General features: G+C 37.5%; 1 protein-coding gene across 1 annotated transcript in view; it reads right to left on the bottom strand.

Moving 5' to 3' along the window:
- Positions 1–25959, bottom strand: part of LOC106552489 (zinc metalloproteinase-disintegrin-like ohagin) — a 37549-nt gene extending 11590 nt beyond the window's left edge. The window contains exons 1-9 of the mRNA XM_087703608.1: positions 25800–25959; positions 23279–23385; positions 21812–21888; positions 17883–17961; positions 17231–17307; positions 13699–13897; positions 11679–11741; positions 9650–9721; positions 218–387 (exon numbers count right to left, since the gene is read on the bottom strand). Coding sequence (XP_087559734.1) covers positions 218–387; positions 9650–9721; positions 11679–11741; positions 13699–13897; positions 17231–17307; positions 17883–17961; positions 21812–21888; positions 23279–23385; positions 25800–25851 — 896 coding nt within the window. The 5' untranslated portion in view covers positions 25852–25959. The remainder of the gene's footprint in view (positions 1–217; positions 388–9649; positions 9722–11678; positions 11742–13698; positions 13898–17230; positions 17308–17882; positions 17962–21811; positions 21889–23278; positions 23386–25799) is intronic.
- Positions 25960–26002: the final 43 nt, after the last annotated feature.

Here is a 26002-nt window from a genome sequence, read left to right as displayed (position 1 = left end):
GTGAAATGAAATCAAGCTGAAATTTTGACCTGCAATTATTCAAGGACTTCTCAAAACTAATTCTCATGTAAGAAAAAAATGGTTGATTTTGACCCAGAATATAATTTGCACATGTTTAAGGCATGCAACCCAGAGAGGAAGTTCTGTGCAAACACTAACCTTCCCATAATCCTCCACTCCCTGCCCCACTTTTCCCTTTCTCCAGAATGAGACCTACGTGAGTAACTGAGCGTTGTCATTCCTTTTGGGCGTCAGCATAATTGACTTTCTCCATGCTGAAAAGGAGTACAAATTATCGTCCTCTGATGCATTGACCACAAACTTACTTCCGTTGGACCAAATTTCTACGCCAACCAATGCTAAACGAATATTCAAAGCTGTATAAACCTGTGGGATAGACATGGCATCAATCAGAAAATGAAACAGAAGTAAACTTTGAGAAACATTTCAAAACTGAAAAGCAATGGACATTGGCCTCTATGGGACAGTGAAATGGAAAAGATTTGGGAATCAATAAAAGAGAATCTCAATAGCTCAAGGTTGAACTGTGGAATTCTTGGTGCTATCTGAGCTTAGTAGTTTGCTTGAGGATGTTTAATGAAGTCTGCAAGGAAACCATGAAGTTCAGACAACACCAAGGAGCCCACATATTGGAATAATAATAATAATAATAATAATAATAATAATAATAATAATAATAATAATAAAAACTCCGCCGTTGCCGGTCCCAAGCCCGGATGAGAAAGGAGGAAGGTTGGGATCAGGTTGGCATCTGGTCCCGTAAAAAAAACCCTGCCAACCCATACAATATGGTGAAAAAAAGAATAAGAATTCCATACCGCATCGGTCGTCGCGCGGGTTAACAAGGGCCGCGGCGGATGTTGGGGTCCCTGGACATCCGTCGACAAGTGGGCTACAAGTGGACCAGCCAACAAAACGACAAAAATATAGTGCAGATGAAAACCGTGCCATAATGGCCTGTTACTACAACTCAGAGCCAGAAAAAAGAGGATATTTAAAGCGAATGTATGAATTATGGAAACAACAATATCCAAATTCAAATGTTAGTGAACAACGACTAGCAGATCAAAGGCGATTTATTATACGGAATAAAGTGTTTAGTGAAGTTGAACATGAGGAAATTCAGGCAAATTGCAAAACCCAAAAAACAATATCACAAGCGGAAATAACTGATATTCAAGACACAACTAAAGACATTATAGTAGAACTCCCAGAAGAAACTCTCAGGGAGGAAATAACATCACCACCACTAGAACCAGTTATCACTGAACCAACTGATGAACTAACTCAAAAACAAAAAGAATTGAAGGATAAGATCATGGAACATTTTCTGCTTAATGAGGAAAGGCAACGTTTACCATCACTAAAAACTGTGCCTAAGAAAATTTTGGCCCCTATCATGAAAATGGTTAATGCAGTGTTTTCAACAATTGAACCGGGATCCATCTTGGAAACAAACCAGTTAATGTACAGCGCAGCTGTAATAGTCACTAATGAACTAGGCATTAAAATTAAAGTACCTAGTCACACAACAGAAAAAGCATCAAAGCCAAAGTGGAAAATCCGTCTAGAACAAAAAAATCAAAAAATTAAGGGCAGATGCTAGTAACTTAAAGAACATGCATGAGCAACGGCTTAAAAACAACAAAATCATAGATCGGCTAATCAGAAGATATAGATTGGATACAAGAAACATCAATGAAGCTGTAAAGATTGTAAAACAGCAGATAACAGCAACAGCTAGAAAAATTGAAAGATATGAGGCACGAATCATCCAATATAAACAAAATCAGCAATTTCGATCAGAGCAACGGCGTTTTTATCAAAGTCTAAATGTGAATGGTGACACCAAAAGTGAAAAACCAGAAAAGCAGGCCACAGTTGAATTCTGGAAAGAATTGTGGGAAAATGCAAAGGACTACAACAAGGAAGCAAAGTGGATACATGACTTTGAGAAAAGCATTGGCAACAAACAAATGCAAGTATTAGAAATAACAACTGAGATGATCAAAAATCGAGTTAAAAAGGTAAAGAATTGGACATCACCTGGAAAGGACCAATTACATGGTTTCTGGCTCAAATATCTGACCAGTTTACATGCAATATTGGCCAGGCAACTGAATGAAATTTTACAAAAGGGCCAAATTGATGAATGGTTGACAACTGGAAAAACATACTTGATTCAGAAAGATCCAACTAAAGGAACAACACCTGAAAACTATAGACCAATAACATGCTTACCAACAACCTTCAAATTACTCACAGGCATTATTGCAGATAACATGATGGATTATTTGGAAACAAACAACATCTTGCCAGTAGAGCAAAAAGGCAACAAAAGAAGGAGCAGGGGCACAAAAGATCAGCTTCTAATTGATAAAATGATATTAGAAAATTGTAAGAACAGAAAAACGAACTTGAATATGGTCTGGACTGATTACAAAAAGGCATTTGACTCACTGCCACATAGTTGGATCATAAAATGCTTAGAAACAACTGGCATTAGCAAAAATATTACATCCTTTACTGAAAAGGCAATGAAACAATGGAGAACTGAGTTGGCAGTAGGGAATGAGAGCTACGGAATGGTTAATATCAAGCGAGGAATTTTCCAGGGTGATTCACTTTCACCTCTTCTCTTCATCATCGCAATGATCCCACTATCAGTAATCTTAAAAAAAATGAAATTAGGCTACCAAACAGCCAAAAAAGCTGAAAAAATTTCGCATTTACTATATATGGATGATTTGAAACTCTATGGAAAGTCAGAAATAGAAATCCAATCATTGACAAATACAGTCCGAGTATTCAGCACCGATATTTCAATGCAGTTTGGCATGGAAAAATGCGCCACTGTATCCATAAAAAGGGGCAAAATCACTGCATGTGAGGGAATTGAAATGCCCAATGGCCAACTAATTAAATGCAAAGAAAATGAAGCCTACAAATACTTAGGCATTCTGCAGTTGGATAACATCAAGCATGGAGAAGTAAAAACTATTGTCAGGCGAGAGTACACCAACAGAGTTAGGAAAATTTTGAAATCTAAATTGAATGGTGGAAATACAATCAAGGCCATAAATACCTGGGCAATACCAGTTATAAGATACACAGCTGGCATAGTTAACTGGACACAAGCTGATTTGGACCTTTTGGACCGAAAAACCAGGAAACTAATGACAATGCACTACAGTTTACATCCACGTGGTGATACTGATAGACTATATCTGCCCCGAAAATCAGGTGGCAGAGGATTATTACAAGTGAAGCAAACAGTTGAAGAAGAAAAACATGCACTGGCTGATTATTTAAAAGACACCCAAGAACATCTATTAATCGAAGTAAAGAACAAAAATCTACTGAAGGCCCAACAGACAAAACAAGAATACAGAAAAGATGTGATAAAATCAAGAATGGAGAGTTGGCAGAACAAAGCACTGCATGGTCAATTTCTGGAAAAAATAAAAGATAAAGTGGACAGTGAACAAACTTGGTTATGGTTAAAAACAGGTACATTAAAGAAAGAAACAGAGTCACTAATCCTGGCTGCGCAAGAACAAGCTATCCGCACAAATGCCATTAAGGCCAAAATCGAAAAATCCTCTGATGATGCCAATTGCAGACTTTGCAAAGAAGCTGATGAAACTGTTGATCACATACTCAGCTGCTGTAAAAAAATCGCGCAGACTGATTATAAATTGCGGCACAATTCAGTAGCACAAATGATCCATTGGAATTTGTGCAAAAATTATAATATTAAAACAGCAACAAACTGGTGGGAACATCAGCCTGAAAAAGTCACCGAAAATCAGATGGTCAAGATCTTGTGGGATTTCCGTATACAAACCGACAAAATACTGGCGCATAATACACCAGACATCACACTGGTTGAGAAAAATAAGGTCACAATCATAGACATCGCAATACCAGGTGATAGCAGGGTCGCCGAGAAGGAACATGAAAAAATTGCAAGATACCAGGATTTAAAAATCGAAATTCAACGACTATGGCACAAACCAGCAGTGGTAATTCCAGTGGTAATTGGCACACTGGGTGCTATTCCAAAAGAACTGGAATTACATTTAAAACAGTTAAAAATTGACAAAATCACCATCAGTCAAATGCAAAAAGCCGCACTGCTTGGATCTGCACGCATATTACGAAAATACGTTACGACGTCCTAGGCCCCTGGGTGGGGCCCGACTAGTAACCAATGCCAAATCCGGCGAAACAACTGGCTGCTGTGATACAATTGTACAACAACAACAACAACAACAACAACAACAACAATAATAATAATAATAATAATAATGCCAAATCCGGCGAAACAACTGGCTGCTGTGATACAATTGTTTATAATAATAATAATAATAATAATAATAATAATAATAATAATAATAATAATAATAGGAAATTTTAAATTTATCAGACTTGAACATTCTGATTCTACAAAAAACCACCCTACTTGGAACAGCTTATATCCTCTGATGTTACCTTAACAGTTCCTAGGTCCTTGGTTGGGACTCGAACTGTTGAGCTATCAACCAGCCCCAAAGACTGTGAATCTCACCAAAGATTAACCACGCAATAACAACAACAACAACAACAACAACAACAACAATTCATTGCCACATAGTTGGATCATAAAATGCTTAGAAACAACTGGCTTTAGCAAAAATATTACATCCTTTACTGAAAAGACAATGAAACAATGGAGAACTCAGTTGGCAGTAGGGAATGAGAACTACAGAAAGGTTAATATCAAGCGAGGAATTTTCCAGGGTGATTCACTTTCACCTCTTCATCATCACAATGATCCCACTATCAGTAATCTTAAAAAAAATGAAATTAGGCTACCAAACAGCCAAAGAAGCTGAAAATTTTTTGCATTTATTATATATGGATGATTTGAAACTCTATGGAAAGTCAGAAATAGAAATCCAATCACTGACAAACACAGTCCAAGTATTCAGCACCGATATTTCAATGCAGTTTGGCATGGAAAAATGCGCTACTGTATCCATAAAAAGGGGCAAAATCACTACATGTGTGGGAATTGAAATGCCCAATGGCCAACTAATTAAATGCAACGAAAATGAAGCCTACAAATACTTAGGCATTCTGCAGTTGGATAACATCAAACATGGAGAAGTAAAAACTATTGTCAGGAGAGAGTACACCAACAGAGTTAGGAAAATTTTGAAATCTAAATTGAATGGTGGAAATATGATCAAGGCACTAAATACCAGGGCAATATCAGTTATAAGATACACAGCTGGCATAGTTAACTGGACACAAGCTGATTTGGAATTCTGGATTGAAACACCAGGAAACTAATGACAATGCACTACAGTCTACATCCACGTGGTGACACTGATAGACTACACCTGCCCCGAAAATCAGGTGGCAGAGGATTATTACAAGTGAAGCAAATAGTTGAAGAAGAAAAATATGCACTGGCTGATTATTTAAAAGAAAGTCAAGAACATCTATTAATCAAAGTAAAGAACAAAAATCTATTGAAGGTCCAACAGACGAAACAAGAATACAGAAAAGATGTGATAAAATCAAGAATGGAGAGTTGGCAGAACAAAGCATCACGTGGCCAATTTCTGGAAAAAATAAAAGATAAAGTGGACAGTGAAAAAACTTGGTTATGGTTAACAGCAGGTACATTAAAGAAAGAAACAGAGTCACTAATCCTGGCTGCCCAAGAACAAGCTATCTGCACAAATGCCATTAAGGCCAAAATCGAAAAATCCTCTGATGATGCCAAATGCAGACTTTGCAAAGAAGCTGATGAAACTGTTGATCACATACTCAGCTGCTGTAAAAAAAAAATTGCGCAGACTGATTATAAATTGCGGCACAATTCAGTAGCACAAATGATCCATTGGAATTTGTGCAAAAATTATAATATTAAAACAGCAACAAATTGATGGGAACATCAGCCTGAAAAAGTCACCGAAAATCAGATGGTCAAGATCTTGTGGGATTTTCGCATACAAACGGACAAAATACTGGCCCATAATACACCAGATATCACACTGGTTGAGAAAAACAAGGTTACGATCATAGACATTGCAATACCAGGTGATAGCAGGGTCGCTGAGAAAGAGCATGAAAAAATTGTGAAATACCATGACTTAAAAATTGAAATTCAACAATTATGGCACAAACCAGCAGTGGTAATTCCAGTGGTAATTGGCACACTGGGTGCTATTCCAAAAGCACTGGAATTACATTTAAAACAGTTAAAAACTGACGAAATCACCATCAGTCAAATGCAAAAAGCCACACTGCTTGGATCTGCCAGCATATTACGAAAATACATTACGATGTCCTAGGCCCCTAGGTGGGGCCCGACTAGTAATCAATGCCAATTCTGGTGAAACAACTGTCTGGTGTGATAAAATTCCATTGTTGCGAATAATAATAATAATATGATATGCTACTCAGCTGGAAGATACGCTACACAGCTGGAATCATCAACTGGACTCTGGCTGGACTGGAAAACTTGGACTGGAAAACATGCAAACTTTTGAATATGTACCACACTTTACATCCACGAAATGACATTGACAGGTTGTACCTGCTGAGAAAAATAGGGAGCATGGGGCTATTGCAAATCCATCAAACTGTAGAAGAAGAAAAACAAAGTTTGAATGATTATGTGAACCAAAGTACAGAAAAATTGCAGCAGGCTGTGATAATGGAGAACAGCATAGAAACAACAGAAATAAAGGCAGAATATAAGGAAAAACAGCTGCATGACAGATTAAATAGATGGAAAACCAAAGCTTTGCCTGGACAGGACTTGAAAAACATTGAAGGAAAATGTGATGACAACTTGACCTGGGCATGGCTTAAGATGGGAACTATCAAGAAAGAAATGGAAGGTTTAATACTGGCTGCTCAAGAACAAGCGCTACAAACTAATGCCATGAAACCGAAGATACAAAAATCCACTGACAACCCAAACTGCCCACTTTGCAATAACAAAGTCGAAACTGTTTCACATTTAATATGTGAATGCAGCAAAATTGCACAAATTGATTACAAAACTAGAGATGTCTGAGTTGCTAAATTAATCCACTGGTCACTATGTAAAAAATATGATTTACCTGTATCAGGAAAAGTCATGGGAACATAAAGTGGAAAAAGTCATTGAAAATGAGAAGGTGAAAATCTTGTGGGACTTTTGAATACAAACGGATTGTCATTTGGAGCACAACACGTCAGATATCATGGTTGGAGAGGGCTGAAGTGTACAGTTTATTGATATCGCTGTTCCAAGAGACTCCAGAGTCGAAGAAAAAGAACTAGAAAAATGAAATATCGCGACCTGGCCATTGAAACTACACAGCTATGGATGAAAGCATGTAACAGTAATACCCATTGTCATCTGGGCACTTGGCACCATGCTCAAGAATTTTACAAGATACATCAACAAATTGCAGCTTCCTGCAATAACACCTGCCAAACTGCACAAAACTGCGCTACTCGGAACATCTTATATGTTAGGAAGGTACTTGGTTGATACCTAGGATGCTCGCAGCAAACCGTATCAACCATTAACACCAATCACTGGCATTTTTAATGCATTTTTGAATGTTCAGTTGGCTGAGTTTAATGTTTAATGAATAAAGTATTTATTATTATTATGTGATTAATCTTTGGTGAAATTCACAGCCTTTGGGGCTGGTTGGTAGCTCAACAGCTCAAGTCCTAACCAAGGACCTAAGAACTGTTAAGGTAACGCCAGAGGATATAAGCTGTTCCAAATAGGGTGGTTTTTTGTAGAATCAGAATGTTCAAGTCTGATAAATTTAAAATTTCCAAATAGTGAGGTAGCCCTTTAGGTATTGCTCCAAGGGCTCCAATTACAATTGGGACAATACACAATTTCTTTTTCCACAGTCGCTCAACTTCAATTTGCAAGTCCCGGTACTTTGTAATTTTTTCTTGTTGTTTATCTTCAATTCGTGCATCTCCAGGTACTGCAATGTCAATGAACCATACTTTTTTCTTTTCAACTATTGTTATGTCAGGTGTGTTGTGGGCCAAGTGCCTATCAGTCTGGATTCTGAAGTCCCACAAGATCTTGACTTTCTTATTCTCTAAAACCTTCTCAACCTAATGATCCCAGTGGTTTTTGCTGTACTCAAATCCAAACAATTTCCAGTGAATGATGTTTTCAATGCAGTCATGGTGTTGTACGTAGTCAGTTTGTGAAATTTTGCTGCACCCACTGATCAATTATTATTATTATTCGCAACAATAGAATTGTATCACACCAGACAGTTGTTTCACCAGAATTGGCATTGATTACTAGTCGGGCCCCACCTAGGGGCCTAGGACATCGTAATGTATTTTCGTAATATGCTGGCAGATCCAAGCAGTGCGGCTTTTTGCATTTGACTGATGGTGATTTTGTCAATTTTTAACTGTTTTAAATGTAATTCCAGTGTTTTTGGAATAGCACCCAGTGTGCCAATTACTACTGGAATTACCACTGCTGGTTTGTGAATTTCGATTTTTAAGTCATGGTATTTCGCGATTTTTTCATATTCCTTCTCGTCGACCCTCCTATCACCTGGTATTGCGATGTCTATGATTGTAATCTTATCAATTATTCTTATTCTTATTCTTATTCTTATTCTTATTCTTATTCTTATTCTTATTCTTATTCTTATTCTTATTCTTATTCTTATTCTTATTATTATTATTATTATTATTATTATTATTATTATTATTATTATTACGTGGTTAATCTTTGGTGAGATTCACAGCCTTTGGGGCTGGTTGGTAGCTCAACAGCTCGAGTCCTAAGCAAGGACCTAGGAACTGTTAAGGTAACGTTATTATTACTGTTAAGGTTGTTAAGGTAACGTTGTTGTTGTTGTTGTTATTATTATTATTATTATTATTATTATTATTACTACTACTGTTGTTGTTATTGTTATACCATATAAGAAATAAAATGATAAACAAGAACCAGGTGATTATTCTCTTCAATCAAGAACAGAAGAGGAGGAGGAGGATTAAAGGGAGATTTCACCCACTGATGTTCCTGTTGTCCCCCTGATTCTAACAAATGATCAACAGTGAAGATGTCAACAAGGCTAATAGGACAGCAGCAGACACAAGTGCCCCAATCCAACTCAAACTGGGTTCCTCTCTCCTGCTTTCTTCTCAGGGGTCATCTTCGTAATCAGTTGAGTTTGGACTAGGCTTACTCTGTCCATTTCTGTTTAATCTCCACATTCAGAAGATTGACCACAGCCCTGAAAGGATCCAATTACAGAGATATCGCACTGACTGAATTCTTGTAATAGTTTTGCACTTGCATCCTCCCAACACAGTGGCTGTATTCACATAAGAGACTTATTAACCTAGTTACTAAACTAACCCATTTTCTGAGTTAGGCTTCCATGCTAGATCACCAGCTTACCAAATGATGGAGTTTTGGCACATTCAAAACCAGAAAAGTCAACATTCTTTTAGAAGTCCATCTCCTAAATCGCCTTACTCATTAATTTTGTTATGTGAACACAATGAAAATCTGCATTGGGGCAGGGAGAATTTTAATCCAAAACCAGAAACAACTTTAGCCATTTCTTCTTACCCAATTTATATAGTTGACCATTTCAAATACTCTCATCTTTATAAAAGTCCTGTTGCTGCTGTACTTCAAGAACTACAGAAAAGACAAAAAAAAATTAAAAGGGACAATAATTTTGGGATGGAAGGATTGAGGGAGAGAGAGAGAAAGAACATGTCAGGGAAAGAAAGAGATTTAAGAATCATTGAATTTGCTGATTTGGACAAAAATAATACTTTTATAGCCAAGCTGTCCAATGAATTCTTTTCATTTCTGATTATTTTTTAACCTACATTTGTGCTATTAATATATTCATGTTATTAATTTTTCAGCACCACACATGGTCTTTCTGCCTGGTTAGAAAAAATGTTGGTGAGCCTACTGAAATACTTTCCTTCATTGAATGCTATATTTCCATGTTCAAGGATGTGTGCGATAATCATTCTGTACTATCCACCTGATTCTTCATGTGTTGTCAACTTGGACAAAAAAATAGTGCAAGAATGTTTTGGAGAAACCCCCAAAAGCTAGAGGAAAATAAATTAAGGTGTGGCGTAAAATAAATTCAGAGGTGCACCTTGAATGTCAGCCTTGCATGGAAGTCCCAAAAAGAAACATAAACAATATTATCAGTTCTTAATCCTGCATGTCTGAAAGGACATCTGTCTATCCACCTTCACAGTCCAAGAAACTATGGAAGGTTCCCTCTGTAATGTTTTCCATGCCCCCATTCCTTCTATGAGCTCAGCTGCCTCTTAGCTGACCATTGTCTACTCTGTGGAAAGGGCATCCCCACATAAAATTTCCCAAAGCAAGAATACTTTTATAAATTACCTTTCCAATCAACTTTCTCCATCCAATGCAATGAAACAAATGTGAAAATGTTTTAAAATCCTAGTATTAACAAAGTACTAATTTTATATTGTATCTCCACAGCGAAAGATGCTTTGTGGCAGAATAAAGAGCTGATATTTTTGCAGTAAATAACTTTATAACAGAATTTCACTAGTCACCCTGCTGAGGAGGAGGAACCTGAATTTAAATGACATCAGCCTGAGACCAATTTCCTTGAAAAGAGCTTGCATAAAAATTTCCCTTTTGCAATAGTACTAAAGGAGAAAGCTTAAACTGGTGTCTGGGTGTCTGAGCTCATGCATCTTATATTATTTTGCTGGGGAAAATATTAGAGACAGCCAAAAAGAGTTATTTTACTGTAAAGGAGATTTGCTAAGTCAAATGTGGATCTTTCTTCTCTATTAGCCAATGGTTAGCTTCTATTCAAGAAATAGATTTAATTTGGTGAGAAAATAGATTTAATTTGAGTGATACTATGAACATTAAAAGTTCTTAATTATGATTCCTTGAAACAATCTATTTATTGAAATTCAGCTATAAATTGAAATTCACACATGCACAGGTACACATAAGGAGGAAATCAATTTCAAATGCATATATTCATAAAAATAAATCAAAACATTTTCTGTTGGGGAAACAATTTAAAATTGCATCTCAAGCAAAAGTATAAATAAAAAATATGCTGGGAAGCATGGATGCCAAATTATATATTTATATTTAAATAAAATTTAAAAAGCTACTTGAATGTAATAGTTTTGAAATAAAAGAGAAAATAAGGGAAAGGAAGACACCCAGATTTGCCTATCCACCCACTAATTCAAAATTTTCCTCATGAATTTTGGAATGCAAGATTGACCAAGTAGAAGAAATGTATGATGATTCCTTTTTACTCTTTTCTCCATTTCAAAATTTCATTTATCTTCTCTGCATTCAATTTCCTGATCTTGGCATTTCTAGATAAAGTATAATTAAAATTTAGATGTAGTCTAGGAAGAACTAATATGCAAATTAGAGTATAGTTAAATTTCAAAAGTATCTTAAACCTATTAGTTGAATGTAATAACAAAAAAAAAATCAAAGTTTATTATAAAGCACATTTTAAGATACAATCCAGTTTGAATGTTATTTGAATAAAAGATAGAAACAAAATTTTGTGCTCAATGAAGAAAGAAAATGAAATGCTATCCAGGATACTTACCATTACGTAATCTACAACTATGTAAAGCTCAATATATTTTTTGTCCTCCAAGAAGTCTTTTTCCTAAACAGAACAGTAAACAAAAGCTTGTTACTCCCTGTAGCCAACAGATCATCAGATACTCAGAAATCTGCATGGTTTACTTCCTGGTCAAAGTCCTTGGAATTTCAGAAATATTATTTTTTTGAAGAAGACATTTATAGAGAGAGATTTTGTCATGCCATGAATCATTTCCTTTGTACATAATATAGTATGGCACTTGTTTCCAACTGCATCCATTGTCAGAATTTTATTGTGCCTACATTTAGAGATAAATGTGTGTGTGTGTGTGTGTGTGTGTGTTTGTGTGTGTGTATGTGTGTGTATGGATGGATCTCTACTTCTAAAAAAATTTATAGGCATACTAACAAGCAAGTGAAGAAATCTCAAAATTTCTGCTACTTGTATTTCTCTTGGAAAGGAAAAGCCCCTCCCTCCTGCATTCCAATGTCATCCTCTACAATTAACCTACCGAAATTGCTCAGGAACTACCCTTATGGCTAAGATTTGAACCATATGAATTGCATTACTTCCTTCTTTCCATAGGAAAATGTATTCATGCTTTTTCAGCATATGGCACTGCAAGGTCAGATTGCCAATTCCATGGGGCAATTTCTTTCCTTGCTGTCTGACAGCCACTTTCTTAATCCTGTTGCATAAGATCCAGGTTGAATAAAGTGACCATGACCTGACATTGAGACTAGAACATTCAAGTTGTGAAGGTGACTATAAAACACAACTTGCGGAGGACAAAGAGTTTCCTATTGCCATAAACACTGAAGTGATCAATCAAGCAGTCTGTGATTTTGGATGCAATATTTTGTCTTCAACTTTATTCTGCCTCCAGTAATGGAGGAAAACACTGTGAGTATGAGGATCATATGTGACCAGATTCAGTTTTCATTCCATCATTACTTCAATTCATTTATATGGTTCAAATCAAATTGGAAAATTAAGACAAGATTATGTTTATTAGACATTGTTTTAATATTTCAAAACAGTTTCTCCCCCTATCCCAAGTCCTCTATACCAGTGGTGAAATTCATTTTTTTACTAACAGTTCTGTGGGTGTGGCTTGGTGGTCCTGTGACTGAGTGGGCATGGCCAACTCCATGTCACTCGTAGCCATGCCCACTGAGTCACATGCCACCCCCACCACCAGACCACGCCCACAGAACCCGGTAGGAAAAAAAGTGTGTATGAGTCCATTCACAGCAGAGTTACTGCTCCCTTTATGGTTCCCACATCCCCCTCCCTCCCGGGGATTATCTTAAAGGGACAGGCTGCAGCAGTTCTGCTGTGAAGAGAGAAAGAAATGTTTGGGTTGTCTCTGTTGCATTTAAAGTTGAATTTTGTGGCAGAGACAATCTGAATGTTTCTTCCTCTATTCACAGCAGACCTGCTGCTCCCTTTATGGTTCCCCCTTCCCCCTCCTTCCCTGAGTCTATCTTAGCTCTGCTGTGAACGGAAGGGGAAACATTCAGATTGGATGGGTGGGTTGAGCAGCTGTAAGAGGTGAGCAGTGGCAGGGCAACCAGGTGGACAGAGGTGGGGCCACCAGGGATTTTTACCACCGGTTTAGACAATTGATGTCAGTCGTCCCTTCTGGTTCAGCCGAACCTGGGTGAACCAGGAAGATTTCACCCCTGTTCTATTCATGCATTAAAGTGGCATCCAATTTGATCATTTGATTACATTTTAACTGATTTAGAAAGTTTGCAAATTCAATTAAATCCATTTTGAACCAAATCTCTAAACTAAGTTTGCATGATCATAAAAATGTTATATATCTGGAATATGAATTTTCTGTTCATTAAGTTTCCATATTTTATTGTTCAGCATGGCTGAAATAGAATTTCAGAAGTGGATGTTCCTCTAATCTATTCCAGAGAATTTATCTTCTACTTTATAATTTATAAACAAATAAGGGTATTCCTGTTCTCAAATAGTTATATATTTAAGGGTTTAATATAAGTCTTACTTCTTCAGGAGTAATAGACACCTGAGAGGTCTTTATGATAGACTCATCTGATTCCCAAGTAGTCTGGGTTACTCCACAGGTTTTGGGGGTCCCATCCTCTTTTTCTACATTTTCATATTTGTAGACTGCATGGGCTTCACTGTCAGAAACCTTCAAGGGTTCAATAAGGTACGTCTCACCTTGATGCGTGAATTGTCCTCTGTATAAAAAAAGGACATTCTTAATGAATAGGGTGATTAAAGATGGATAATCAATAATTTATTTATTTATTTATTTATTTATTTATTTATTTATTTATTTATTTATTTATTTATTTTATTAAATATATTTATATGCCTCCCGATCCCAAAGGACTCCAGGTGGCTTACAAAAAATAAGAAAAAAAAACACATAACGAGAAAAGAAACAGTTTAAAAACAGGAACACCCTCATACATTCATTCTAATCAGGGCTGGACCTCAACAGTGAGGTCAACAGCCCCAGGCCTGCTGGAACAGCCAAGTTATTACAGCTTTCCTGAAGGCCATGAGAGTGGGTATTGTCCAGATCTCTGGGGGTAGCTGGTTCCAGAGAGTCAGAGCAGCCACAGAGAAAGCCCTCTTCCGAGGGCCCGCCAGCCGACACTGTCTGGCTGATGGCATCTGAAGGAGGCCCAACCTGTGGGATCTTACTGGCCGCTGGGAGGTATGTGGCAGCAGGCGGTCTCAAAGGTACTCTGGCCCTAAGCCATGTAGGGCTTTAAAGGTGATAACCTTGAATTGAGTCTGGAGACCAATTGGTAGCCAGTGCAGCTCACGGAGGACAGGTGTAACGTGGGTGTACCTCGGCACACCCAATATCGCTCGCGCGGCCGCATTCTGAACTAACTGCAGTCTCCGAACGCTTTTCAAGGGTAGCCCCATGTAGAGCGCGTTGCAATAATCCAGCCTCAAGGTGACAAGGGCATGAGTGACCATTTGAAGTGCCTCCCAATCCAAATAGGGCCGCAATTGGTGCACCATACAAACTTGGGCAAAGACCCCCCTGGTCACAGCCGACAGATGATGTTCCAGTTTCAGCTGTGAATCTAGGAGGACTCCAAAATTGCAAGCCCTCTCTGAGGGGTGTAAATTTTCACCCCCCAGGGTTAAGGATGGACTGTCCAAGCAGTCTTTCGGGGGCAACATCCAAAGCCACTCAGTCTTATCGGGATTTTTTTTAGATTTAGATTTTTTAGATTTTATTAAACATTTATAGGCCACCCTTTTCCCTGAGGGGACTCAGGGCGGCTTACAATAATAGGGGAGGGGACTGCAGGACAAAACACAAAAAGAAAATGTGAGTAAAAATAATTAGTGGTAAAACACAACATTCACTCAACATTCGGGAGGGGCGAGAGTAAACTCTTATCCCCAGGCCTGATGGGATAGCCAGATCTTGAGGGCTGTGCGGAAGGCCTGGACGGTGGTGAGGGTGCGGATCTCCACGGGGAGATTGTTCCATAGCATCGGAGCTGCGACTGAGAAGGCTCTCCTCCGTGTAGTCGCCAGTCGGCACTGACTGGCGGATGGAATTCGGAGGAGGCCTACTCTATGCGATCTGATGGGACGAAGGGAGGTAATTGGCAGAAGGCGGTCTCTCAAATAGCCAGATCCACTACCATGGAGCGCTTTATGAATGGTAAGTAGGACCTTGAAGTGCACCCGGAGATCAACAGGTAGCCAGTGCAGCTCACGGAGGATCGGTGTTATGTGGGCGAACCGTGGTGCGCCCACAATCACTCGCGCGGCTGCATTCTGGGATTGAGCACAAGTTTGTTCACCCCCATCCAGATCCTAACAGCCTCAGGCATCAGCACATCACGTCCACCACTACACTGAGCTGGCACGGGGCAGAAAGATACAATTGAGTTTCATCCGCATATTGGTGGTATTTTACCCCATTCGGTCACATGATCTCACCCAGTGGCTTCATGTAGATGTTAAATAGGAGGGGGGACAAGACCAAACCCTGTGGCACACCACATTTGAGGGGCCTAGGGGTCTACCTTTGCCCCCGACCAACACTGACTGTGACCTGTCAGAGAGGTAAGAGGAGAACCACCGTAAAATGGTGCCTCTCACTCTCACCTCCCCTAGGCGCCGCAGAAGGATACCATGGTCGATGGTATTGAAGGCCGCTGAGAGGTCAAGAAGCACCAGGATAGAGGAATATCCTCTATCCCTGGCCTGCCAGAGATAATAGACAATATTTGTACTTCAGGGCTGAACTGCACTAATGATGGTACCTACTAGGTAAAGAAATGTCTGCAAAAAAGCAACTGAACACACAGAGTGTATGGGACCCCTCAATGGGTAACCAATTCTTAACTAACCAAGTCAACAGTCTCAATATAACCATGAAATATCTGTGCAATACTTGTATGAAGACGAAACCTGTTTGAAAGATTTGGTTTTATGTAAAATTTTATTTTATAAAATGAAAACATTTTGTCAGATATATAGAGATAGAGATAGAGATGGTGAGATATAGAGATAGAAATAAATGATATAGATGATATAGGTATAGGTATAGGTATAGATATAGGTAAAGGTAAAGGTAAAGGTATAGATCAGTGATGGCTAACCTTTTTCCCATCACATACCAAAACAGGGGGAGCACAGGGGGGGTTCTATGCAGGCATGCCCACACCCATATTGCTATGTGCGTGACCTCCTGTGTGTATCCGCGCTTGACCCTGTCTTTCCTCCTAGTTTTTGGCCCATGATGGAATCATTTTTCGCCCTCCCAAGCTCCAGAGGCTTTCTATGAGCTTGGAGAGTGTGAAAACAGCCCCCCACCCATTTGGATGCCCTCTGGAAGTTTCAGGAGGCTTCTCTGAAGCCTCTGGAGCATGGAAAATGGCACTATAGGAAAACCGGAAGTTCAGTAATGGACTTGAGGGCTGTCTCTAGAGTCATTTTTCACACACACACCCAGAGTGTGAAAAACAGTCCAACAGGCAAACCGGAAGTCCATTCCTATCTATGTCATGGATATAGATATCGATATAAATACAGCTATAGTTTTTTTGTATTTTCCTTCAGTAATGCCTGTTGGGAGGGCATTGAATCTGATTAAGGATAAACCGCTTCTGAATATTGGAATCTTTATATGTGGCTAAGTTATCTACAGGCTTGGAGAAGGTGGGCAATGCTGATCAAGAAGATATTTCTGGATAGAAATTAAAAGTCTGCTTGTCTCCACACACTTTCTAGTAAGGTGCACAATCTGAAACCTACCTTTCTTTCTGTAACATAAGCTCCTATATGCAAAAGAGATACAGACCTTAAAGCTCATCTAGACAGGTCTGATTTAGCTCCCTACTGTGTCTACTGGCTGGCAGAAGCTCTTCTTGGTATCCAAAGTCTTTCTTAATCCTGCAGATATCTTGGATCACACCCAATTAATTTGCATGAAAAACTGATGCTCTTTTTTAACTATGACAATTCCAAGAACAGTAATAATATTTTTATTCTTAATAAAATAAACAAAACTTAAGAGACTTTCTTACTTCAAGCCGTCACATGTACTGATAACTGCAGTTGATTCAATGTCATTCTGGGTACGTCCATGATAATAGCAGTGATCCTGTATGGAAGCAAGAGGACTACACTGGTTAAAGTTTGTTTGCACTGTGATTTGATGAGCAGAAGTGCAGTTCCAATATATTCCACAACATTAATGAAACAATGAATAATGAATAATAATCAACTATTTCAAAATATTTTGATTGAGGAGGAAAGGAAATCTGCTTAGTTTTGATTGTCCCCAAATGAACATAGGATAAACACAAGCCTCCATTAAAGAAAGTCACACTGCAGGTAGAGCAACACTGATAGCAAAACACTAAGAAGTTTTGGGCAGACAGTCAACAAAAGACTATAAAATGTTCTGTTCAAGTAACAAGACTATTTCTTTGCTTGTTTGCTTTTTATCAGTAAGAAAGAACTGGTTGGTTGAGATTGCCCTATTAATTCAATAAGTAGAATAGTGAGTTTTAGTAATGTACACATTCTTACATAGAACATGGTCAATATAAGACACTTCTTGCATATATAGCCTTTCTTGTTTGAATACTTGGTCTGGAATATACATATTTGGAATATAGTGCACAAATATTCTTCTCAATTAATTTCATAAAAGTAAGACGCTCTGGATATTACCTCAACCGGAGGGCTAGTTGTAATTTCTCTGCCATCAGGGGAATAATAAGTCTCGGTGTAATCTTTAGAAAAAAGTTCTCTGGAAAGAATGCAAAGAAGATGTTATTTAGCTAGCATTATTTATATCAGGAATTAAGTAGGAACAGAGATAATTGCGTATTCAGCCTACAATTACTGTATAATGGCATTTAAGGATATTGTTTGGTATAAAGGAAAGGAGAACGCATTTCAATCTGATCAGGTATGGCTATTTATGAGGAGTACACAGCATCCTGGATTTTCTTGAGGAGAGAGATTTGTATCAAGGAAGTTGTGCAATTCTCTTCATTGAGGCTCAGTGGGGATATGATTGATCAGGATTGTCTTTGATTTTTCTGATTTATTTTTATAATCAGATGAAGCTACTAGGTCTGTAAAGAAAGCAATATACTGTAGCTCTCTTTACTCATGAGGTTCATATTGCATGAAGACACCTCAAGAAAGGGATGCCTTGAGAGGTCTCTCAAGACGTTGCAGTGGTGTTGCTATGGGATAACAGAACTCTGTGAAACTCAGCTATCTGCATATCTGCAGGAGACTCTATGGGGCCAAAGCCACACTGTAGGAGTGGTGAAGAAAGAAGGGATGCTTTGTAGAGTGCAAAGGAACAGCAATTTCCTCGTTTGTTTGGCAGCAGTGATGATGGCCATTTTTGGCAAGACCAAAGCTGGGACAGCCAGGCCAAGAAGATTTAGAGCTGGAGTGGACAGTGGACAGAGGACTGAAACTGGGTGAGATGACTTTCAACTTCTATATTAGACACTTAAGCACAAATAAAAGTATTTTTGAGAAAAATGATTCTCCAAAACCAAGAAAGTGATGATTTAGTACAGGGAGAAAGATGGTGCCCAATAGTTTAAGAAATTTCTGGTTCTGAAGCTTTAAAATATAGAAAACCAGGACTGGAACTCATAGTAGCCTGAAAAGTGACTTAACGTGGATAACATAGTTTGATTAATGAAAGAAAGCCTACAAAGAAAAGGAAGTTTGTTTTTCTCCCTCCCCCCCCCTACTTTTTTTGTGAATTTTCTTCTTCCCTTTTGACAATCAGCTGATTAATACCAGAACTTTGAATGGGAGTGCCACCTACTGGCGAAACAAGATATTCAACTAGAACTCAGTGGGAATTGACCTTGGCACTGAGGACTAAGTAATAATTTAAGAAAAAGGCAAGGTGGATTATAATTAACAAGAAGCACTTTTGAGCTTGAATTTTTGACTTGGTTCACTAGAGATGTCTGGGGAAACCTGGTGGACCAATTGGGATTATTAAGACCATTTGAAGGAATATTCCATGAGGTGAAAATGGAAAAAAAAGAAGAAAAACCTGACAAGGCTTATACATTTGGGAAATATAAAGGGTGTAAATTAGAAAATGTTAAGGGCTCCTACCTTTAGGGGGTTCTGAGGGACAGTTCCGGGATGGGGTAAATTTTGTTGACATTGGTGTCTTAGGTGTTTTTGGGCAGTTGAGATATTGGAATTTTGGTGGAATATTGAATTACCATAACCTGCTAATTATTTAACTATCAGTAAGTCATTAAAGGATAACAAGATGTCTCAACAAGAGGAAACAAATATGATTTATAAATAAATAGCATTGATGGTTCAATGCATTCCGGAAGATATGGCAAGGAATCATAGTAAAATGATGGAATGGAATCAGGATAAAGATGTGACATTAAAAAAATTCTACCAAATGAAAATAAATGATGAACCAAAAAACTCAGAAAGAAGAGAAAATAGAGGGAGATGAGGGAAAGATAGAGGAGATAAATCTAAAAAAGACACTAGTGGCGATAGTGGAGAAAAACATGGAAGAGATAGTACCAACTCTTAAAATGGAACAGTCCCCTTTAGAGACCCAAAACATAGAAGAAAATCATCTCAAAGATGATGAAAGAATTACAACTGGGGATACCAGAGAGTCAACAAGTGATAGGTGCTGTGGCAGATGAAATATTAAGATTACATAAATTGGATGCAAGGAACAATAAGATCCTAAGGGAGAAACATTAAAAACACACCAAAAAGTCAATAAAAATTGAAACTTTAAAAAAGGGCAAGAGATGATGGGTAGTTACAGAATACCTCTGAATAGGATAGTAAACATATTAAGAACTATTAAGAGGTAGTAATTAGAATTTTGGAAAATTGTATTATGCATACTGACATACTGACAAGGCATTTTAATTACTTGGTATACACAATGTTAGGAGTTGAAAGATTATGATTATGTATAACTAAACAGTACTTCTATTACTATTATTATGTCCAAAATATATTGACCCAGACAATGTGTTCACTAAGTACTTATGAGTATTAAAGGAAAAACTATAAATAATAAAAAATGATGTAAAAAAGAAAGGAAGAAAGGAAGGAAGGAAGGAAGGAAGGAAGGAAGGAAGGAAGGAAGGAAGGAAGGAAGAGAAAGAAAGAAAGAAAGAAATGCCTTCAACCTTCATACAGAAACATATCTCTTGAAGTTCCAAACAGTCTACTCCTGTTATCACATCCATTCCATTCGTTGGCATATAATTCTATGTTTCCAGTCTAGGCATAACCTTGGTATTCCTTGCTAGCATTTCACCTATGGCCCTGTTTTGCTTCCAAATCCGAACATGGTCATCCAGATGCTACCAAAGAAGTTCTACGTAGCCTTCTAGTTAAACAGTAGAAAAGGGGAACACTATAATTTCTAATGTCTCTAATGGTATAAGACAAAGTGACACATAGAAACTTATATAAATCAGTTTCTTTGTAACTTATGCTTAATAATAAAGGCAATATACATTTGGAGGGCATATATAACATAGTTAGTACAAAAAATACACTCTAAAATCAAAGTCAGACAGTCATACCCAATGTACCCACTATGTATCAGGTTCTTAATTACTTTTAGCAGCATTAGTAGTTTATTTACTTGTGAGAAATCCAACCTAAAACTAAGATAAATTGCTTGACAGTGAGAACAATCAATGGAATGGTTTGCTTCTAGAAGCTGAGGTTACTCCATCACTGGAGGTTTCTAAGAAGAGAATGGACAGCCATTTTACCAGAATGGTATATGGTCTCCTGCTTCAGCAGGGACTTGGGCTAGGACACCTCTAAGGCTCTTTTCAACCATGCTATTCTGTTCTACTAAAGCAATAATTTGACTTCCTGTCTATTTCCCCTACTGAAACAAAACTGTTAATAAAAATAAATGAGTTAGTGAAAGACCAAAAACATGTTCCAATGGTTAATTATTCTGCAAATATAAGTTAGGTGGCAAACCTACACATTATTACCTTTATTAAAACAGTTCAAATGTCGCACCATTGAGAAGATTGATGTAGCATTCTTAAAAACAAACAAAAAGACCAGGGTGTTTTGTAATCTGGGCCTGTTTAGGCAAAGCTTGTATCAGGTTTAGGTTACCCCTTTCATGCTTTAATAGGGCCAGAGGTTTCATGACTTTCATGCTGAGCATGGAAACTCTAATATAAATTGAGCAGCAAAAACAGAACCTTAGGAAACATTATACAGATTGATGGGGTGTCCGTGGAGCACCATGAATGTGTAAACAATAATTTTTAAATCTATGAAGTATTTCATAAAATAGCTTGGTAATTCAAGGTACGGAGATCTATGTGCCTTGAGGTTCAATTTTAATTAGAATTGTAAGGGTGACTCAGAGTAGCATTAAAAGCAGGAATAAAAAATTCTCAGTTCTGTGCTGAGAAATAATTAATTGGTTCAATAATGATATCTACCTCAGCGATACAGCAATATTTAAATTAAATTACCACAACAAAGCAATACAAGTATTATTTCTGTAGGATTCTGTCCAAGAATATGCATTTTAGCCTTCTTTTAGCAAAGTTAAGAGAACTTCTGAATTGACATACTTATTTTGTTTTAAGTGAAGGACCACTGGCTCTCCATTCACTTTGAATTCATATTTCAAGGTATCTTCATAGTTCACCTGAAATGCAAAGAGTTCAGTGTTCATTTTTTAAAAAGGCAAATAAAAAAGACACATAAAATGTATACCTTCTGATCAATTCAACACCTGTGTTAATGGAGAGCCATAACTAATTCATTTATTACAGGATAGATATAGTGGTATCTAGGGCTTAGTTCCAACTTTGAGCTGTAACCACTACTACACCATCTTCACCACTTTAATATTTCAAAGTGATGTATTCTGGGAAGCTAGAAAGGATATCGCTGTATCTCATGAATCACAGTTGTCACAGCTGCCCATCATCTTTTCTGAAAAATAACCCTAGACCATAAAAAGAAAGAAGAAATATCTTAAAGTTACATATTAATAGTAACCTTGTGTCAGGCACAAGTGACCAGATTTACACTTGTAGAGTTCAAACTAATAGATTCTATGGGTGTGTGTGTGTGTGTGTGTGTGTGTGTCTAAGTGTGTGTGTGTCTGTGTGTTACCCCTGGATCTATTGTTCTCTACAATGATTCAAGGCAAAGTCCCTGCTTGATCCCTCCTCCCTGTCTATCTAGGCAATTCTGAACACTTTATGACTATAGTAACCTATTCACATTATGAACTTTTAATGTTCTAAGTTGCCATGAGTCTTCTCAATTGTATGCAAATTGGGTGTCCATATAAATCTGTTCAATGAATAAATTTGCAGGTACATAGATTGCAATGCAAAAATCCAGATGACCATAAGATGGCAGCAAAGGAATCCCAAAAGCTCTGTTGGCTGACAATAAGTATTTATCCATATGTAATAATCCTGCCCAGTAGAGTTCTTTGCTCCCATGAAAAATTAGGGCTGCGTAAGTTCACCCAAACCATGTTAAGTGCAACTCTGGATTCAGGTATGCATGTAGTTTTCTCAGACATGTGCAATTTGACAGATTTTTAATTAATGTGACAATGACTTTTAGAAGTTTACAGTCTTATGAGACTTATTGTATGCCATTTTTACTTGCATCTTTCTATATACGGTAAATCTACCTATGAAAGTTTTATTCATAACGTCTTTAAAGGTTGGACTAGGATCAGTTCCAATCTAAAGGTGAAACAGGTGATAACTCCAAATTATAACCTTTTTCCATCATCATTTTTCATATTTTATTAACTTTGACAAATATGTGACTTTGTAGTAATTTCCCTTTACAAAACAAAACAAACTTAACTTTAAAAAGGCCAATAAATATAGTGGGAATTTCAGGGACATTTGTCCTCAGAACCACATGGCAAAATGTAAAACTCTACTATTTTCACATGGTGAAAGTAGTAGAGTTTTAATTCTAACTTTGCTTCACATAAATCTGAAGCAAAATTTAGGGTCAGATTCATCAATAAATTAGTTGATGAAATGAAGATTATTTCTTACCTTTTGCTCACGCCGCTCAATTCTGCTTTTGGCCAATGGATGGATTTTTTGTGGATATACTACTTCATAATCGTTAACCTTCCCAGCTTCCAAGATTATAGAACTCCCTTCACAAGAAAAGGAAAGAAAAGTTCTACCATGTTCACATCTATAACAGTTATTCAGCTATCAGTGAAGAATGGAATCCTTTTCTGGTGGAACATAGTACCGAAATTCAGGTTAATTTTTTCCATATGAAATTTGCTAAATGGTGTTTGATAACTGGGAGTCTAACTGGAGACATTGCTTTGGGAGGGCCAAAAAGAAACATGTCAGCCACTCAAATAAACGACAAAATAAACAAATAAATCTCAACCACTGTGTATGCTTCTGTACAGAGTGATGATGAGTGCTGAGGATAACATTAGAAATAAGAAATCACAATAGTTTGATTCCCACAATTCAATAAACTAAGGTAAGCTATATTATGATTTAGCATATTCATTAGTGAGAGAGTTAGGCAAACCTAGCTTATTATGGAAATGCAGCTGATTAGGAATTATTATAGGTTGAAGTGCTATTTCACTGCCATACAAATTTGTTGCCTTTCTTTCAGTTTAAAAATATGTATGGAGAATGCATAGCATCATAGTTATCAGTGGGGCGTCTAACAACACATACATAGTCAGATCCAGTGATTTCAGACTTAGACCCATAGTTGAAGAATTTAGGGTTCAGGGTTTTTTCTTTTTCTTTTAGCGTATGGCACGCCGAGGTGGCTGGCTGCCTCTGTGAAAGGATTTTTTTTTCAGGGGGTATTATATTAGCTGTGGCAATCGGAGGAGGCTCCTTTCCTCTCCTTATGAGGTTTATTTGCTCACAGGAATCAAGCTGCAAAGTTGCTGATCTGACTCAGCGTCTTATCACATGAGCCACCGCAGCCTCCTAGGGTAGTTATCTGCTATTTTTCCTTAAGATATTTTTAAAACGTGGTGAGCAACATCACCGCCACCTACAAGTAGTCCTTGACTTACAAGCACAAATAGGACTAGAATTTCTGTTGCTAGCAGGATGGTTATGGGTTTTGCCCAGTTTTCTGATCTTTTGGGAGAGAAGTTTGCAGATGGCAGTTGGGAAGGCTAAAAATGGTAGTCGCATAACCTTTAGACCCTGAAAATATCATAAATACATGGCAAGCACCCAAATTTTGATTACATAACCGTGGGGGTGCTATGGAAAACCACTTCCATTCTGCAGCCAAGCAAAGCCCTTGACTATCACCATGTACTTTCCAGAAGCTGATTCAAGCCAGGATTCTTGGTCCTACAGTAGATGTTGCAATAGGGAAACTGACAAAGAGATTTGTTTATTCACTTTTTAGTCAAGGCAAAAATGAGAGAATGAGACAGTCAGAGACAGAAGGAAATTTCCTTAGGTAGAAAGTGACTGAAATCTAAGCACAGCTAGTACTTGATCTTGGAAATGTGTCTTCTGAGTCTGATGGACATCTTGCAAAAGTAACCCCAGGAAGAAGTTTACACTTTACTCATAGTTTTATGTGCCCACCCATTTTTACCTGATGCTCTCAGAAACATAGGAGGTGTTCAATTCACCCCATTGGGAACAAAAGTTACTACTACCTCCTGCTTAGAGCACCGAAAAAGCAGCGTTTTCCTTTCTATCTCCCTTTCTTCTTTACCATATTGTTCTCCATAAATTACTATTTTAATTTAGGAAGCTTCCCACTTAGTAAGCGTGACCCCATTTTTCCTTGATTAAAAATAATCAGACTACTCCAGCCAGATTTTGACCCTTTATTGTATTTGGGCAACCATTTAAGGCATTACAATATTGTTTGTAATTATATCACGAATCACTAGGGAGACAGAAGGAAAACTGGCATATGAAAGGTATCTCACTCCACAGAATAAATTAAGATAATTTAAAATCTTGCATTGAGAAAAGTGTCAGATTAATTTAAGTGCAATTTGAAGATTCTCTGAAGATAACAACAGTAACACTAGCTGTGGTTTGCTCAATATTATGCAACTCTAACTACATGATATCTTAATTGATCTACTGGAAGAAAATTAAAACTAAAAACACTTTGTTTCTTTAATATTTTGCTTACTGAATTTTTCATCAAACAAACATTGTCTCTCTCTCTCTCCCTCCACTTCAGTCTTCTACTCTTTTTTTAACTCACATTATTGGATGATCTATACAACTTTAACATACTTTTCTGTTGAGATTCTTAGGTTTTTTTTTCTTCCTTGGGATCTATTTGCTGCTTGACAAAATTTAAGCAAATACAAAAAAAAATCCATTCATTCATAACAAAAGTAATCTTTGGGAGTGTTCTTTTGGCAAATCTTTAGGAACTAAAGTGGAACAAATTTTGATTTGCTCCAAAAGAAATCTGTTGGGTGCAGTAATCTTTTAATTTTAACTTTTCGTTTTTTAATTTTTAGTTTTAATTTTCTTCCACTACATCAATTAGACAGTAAGAATCTGAACAAGGAAACCAAACAAAACATCTTACCTTGATATGGAAAAACCACTAAGCATATAGTTACCAAGAGAACTTGGATCATTTTGGTGCCTGGAGTTGGCTGGAGGACAGGGAATCTCTTTCTGCTTTCAAACCAACCTGAGCTTTATTCCTGTTGACTCTTATTGAGAAGCAAGTAATAAATCTTTCAACTTCATGCCCTTTTATGAGAAGGTGTTTGCTAAAGAATTTGC

The sequence above is a fragment of the Thamnophis sirtalis genome, unplaced genomic scaffold, assembly GCF_051295495.1.
Source record: "Thamnophis sirtalis isolate CommonGarterSnake01/CBP01778 unplaced genomic scaffold, rThaSir2_p1.2 scaffold_2, whole genome shotgun sequence".
Lineage (NCBI taxonomy): Eukaryota > Metazoa > Chordata > Lepidosauria > Squamata > Natricidae > Thamnophis > Thamnophis sirtalis.
This window is presented reverse-complemented; position numbering and strand designations above follow the sequence as displayed.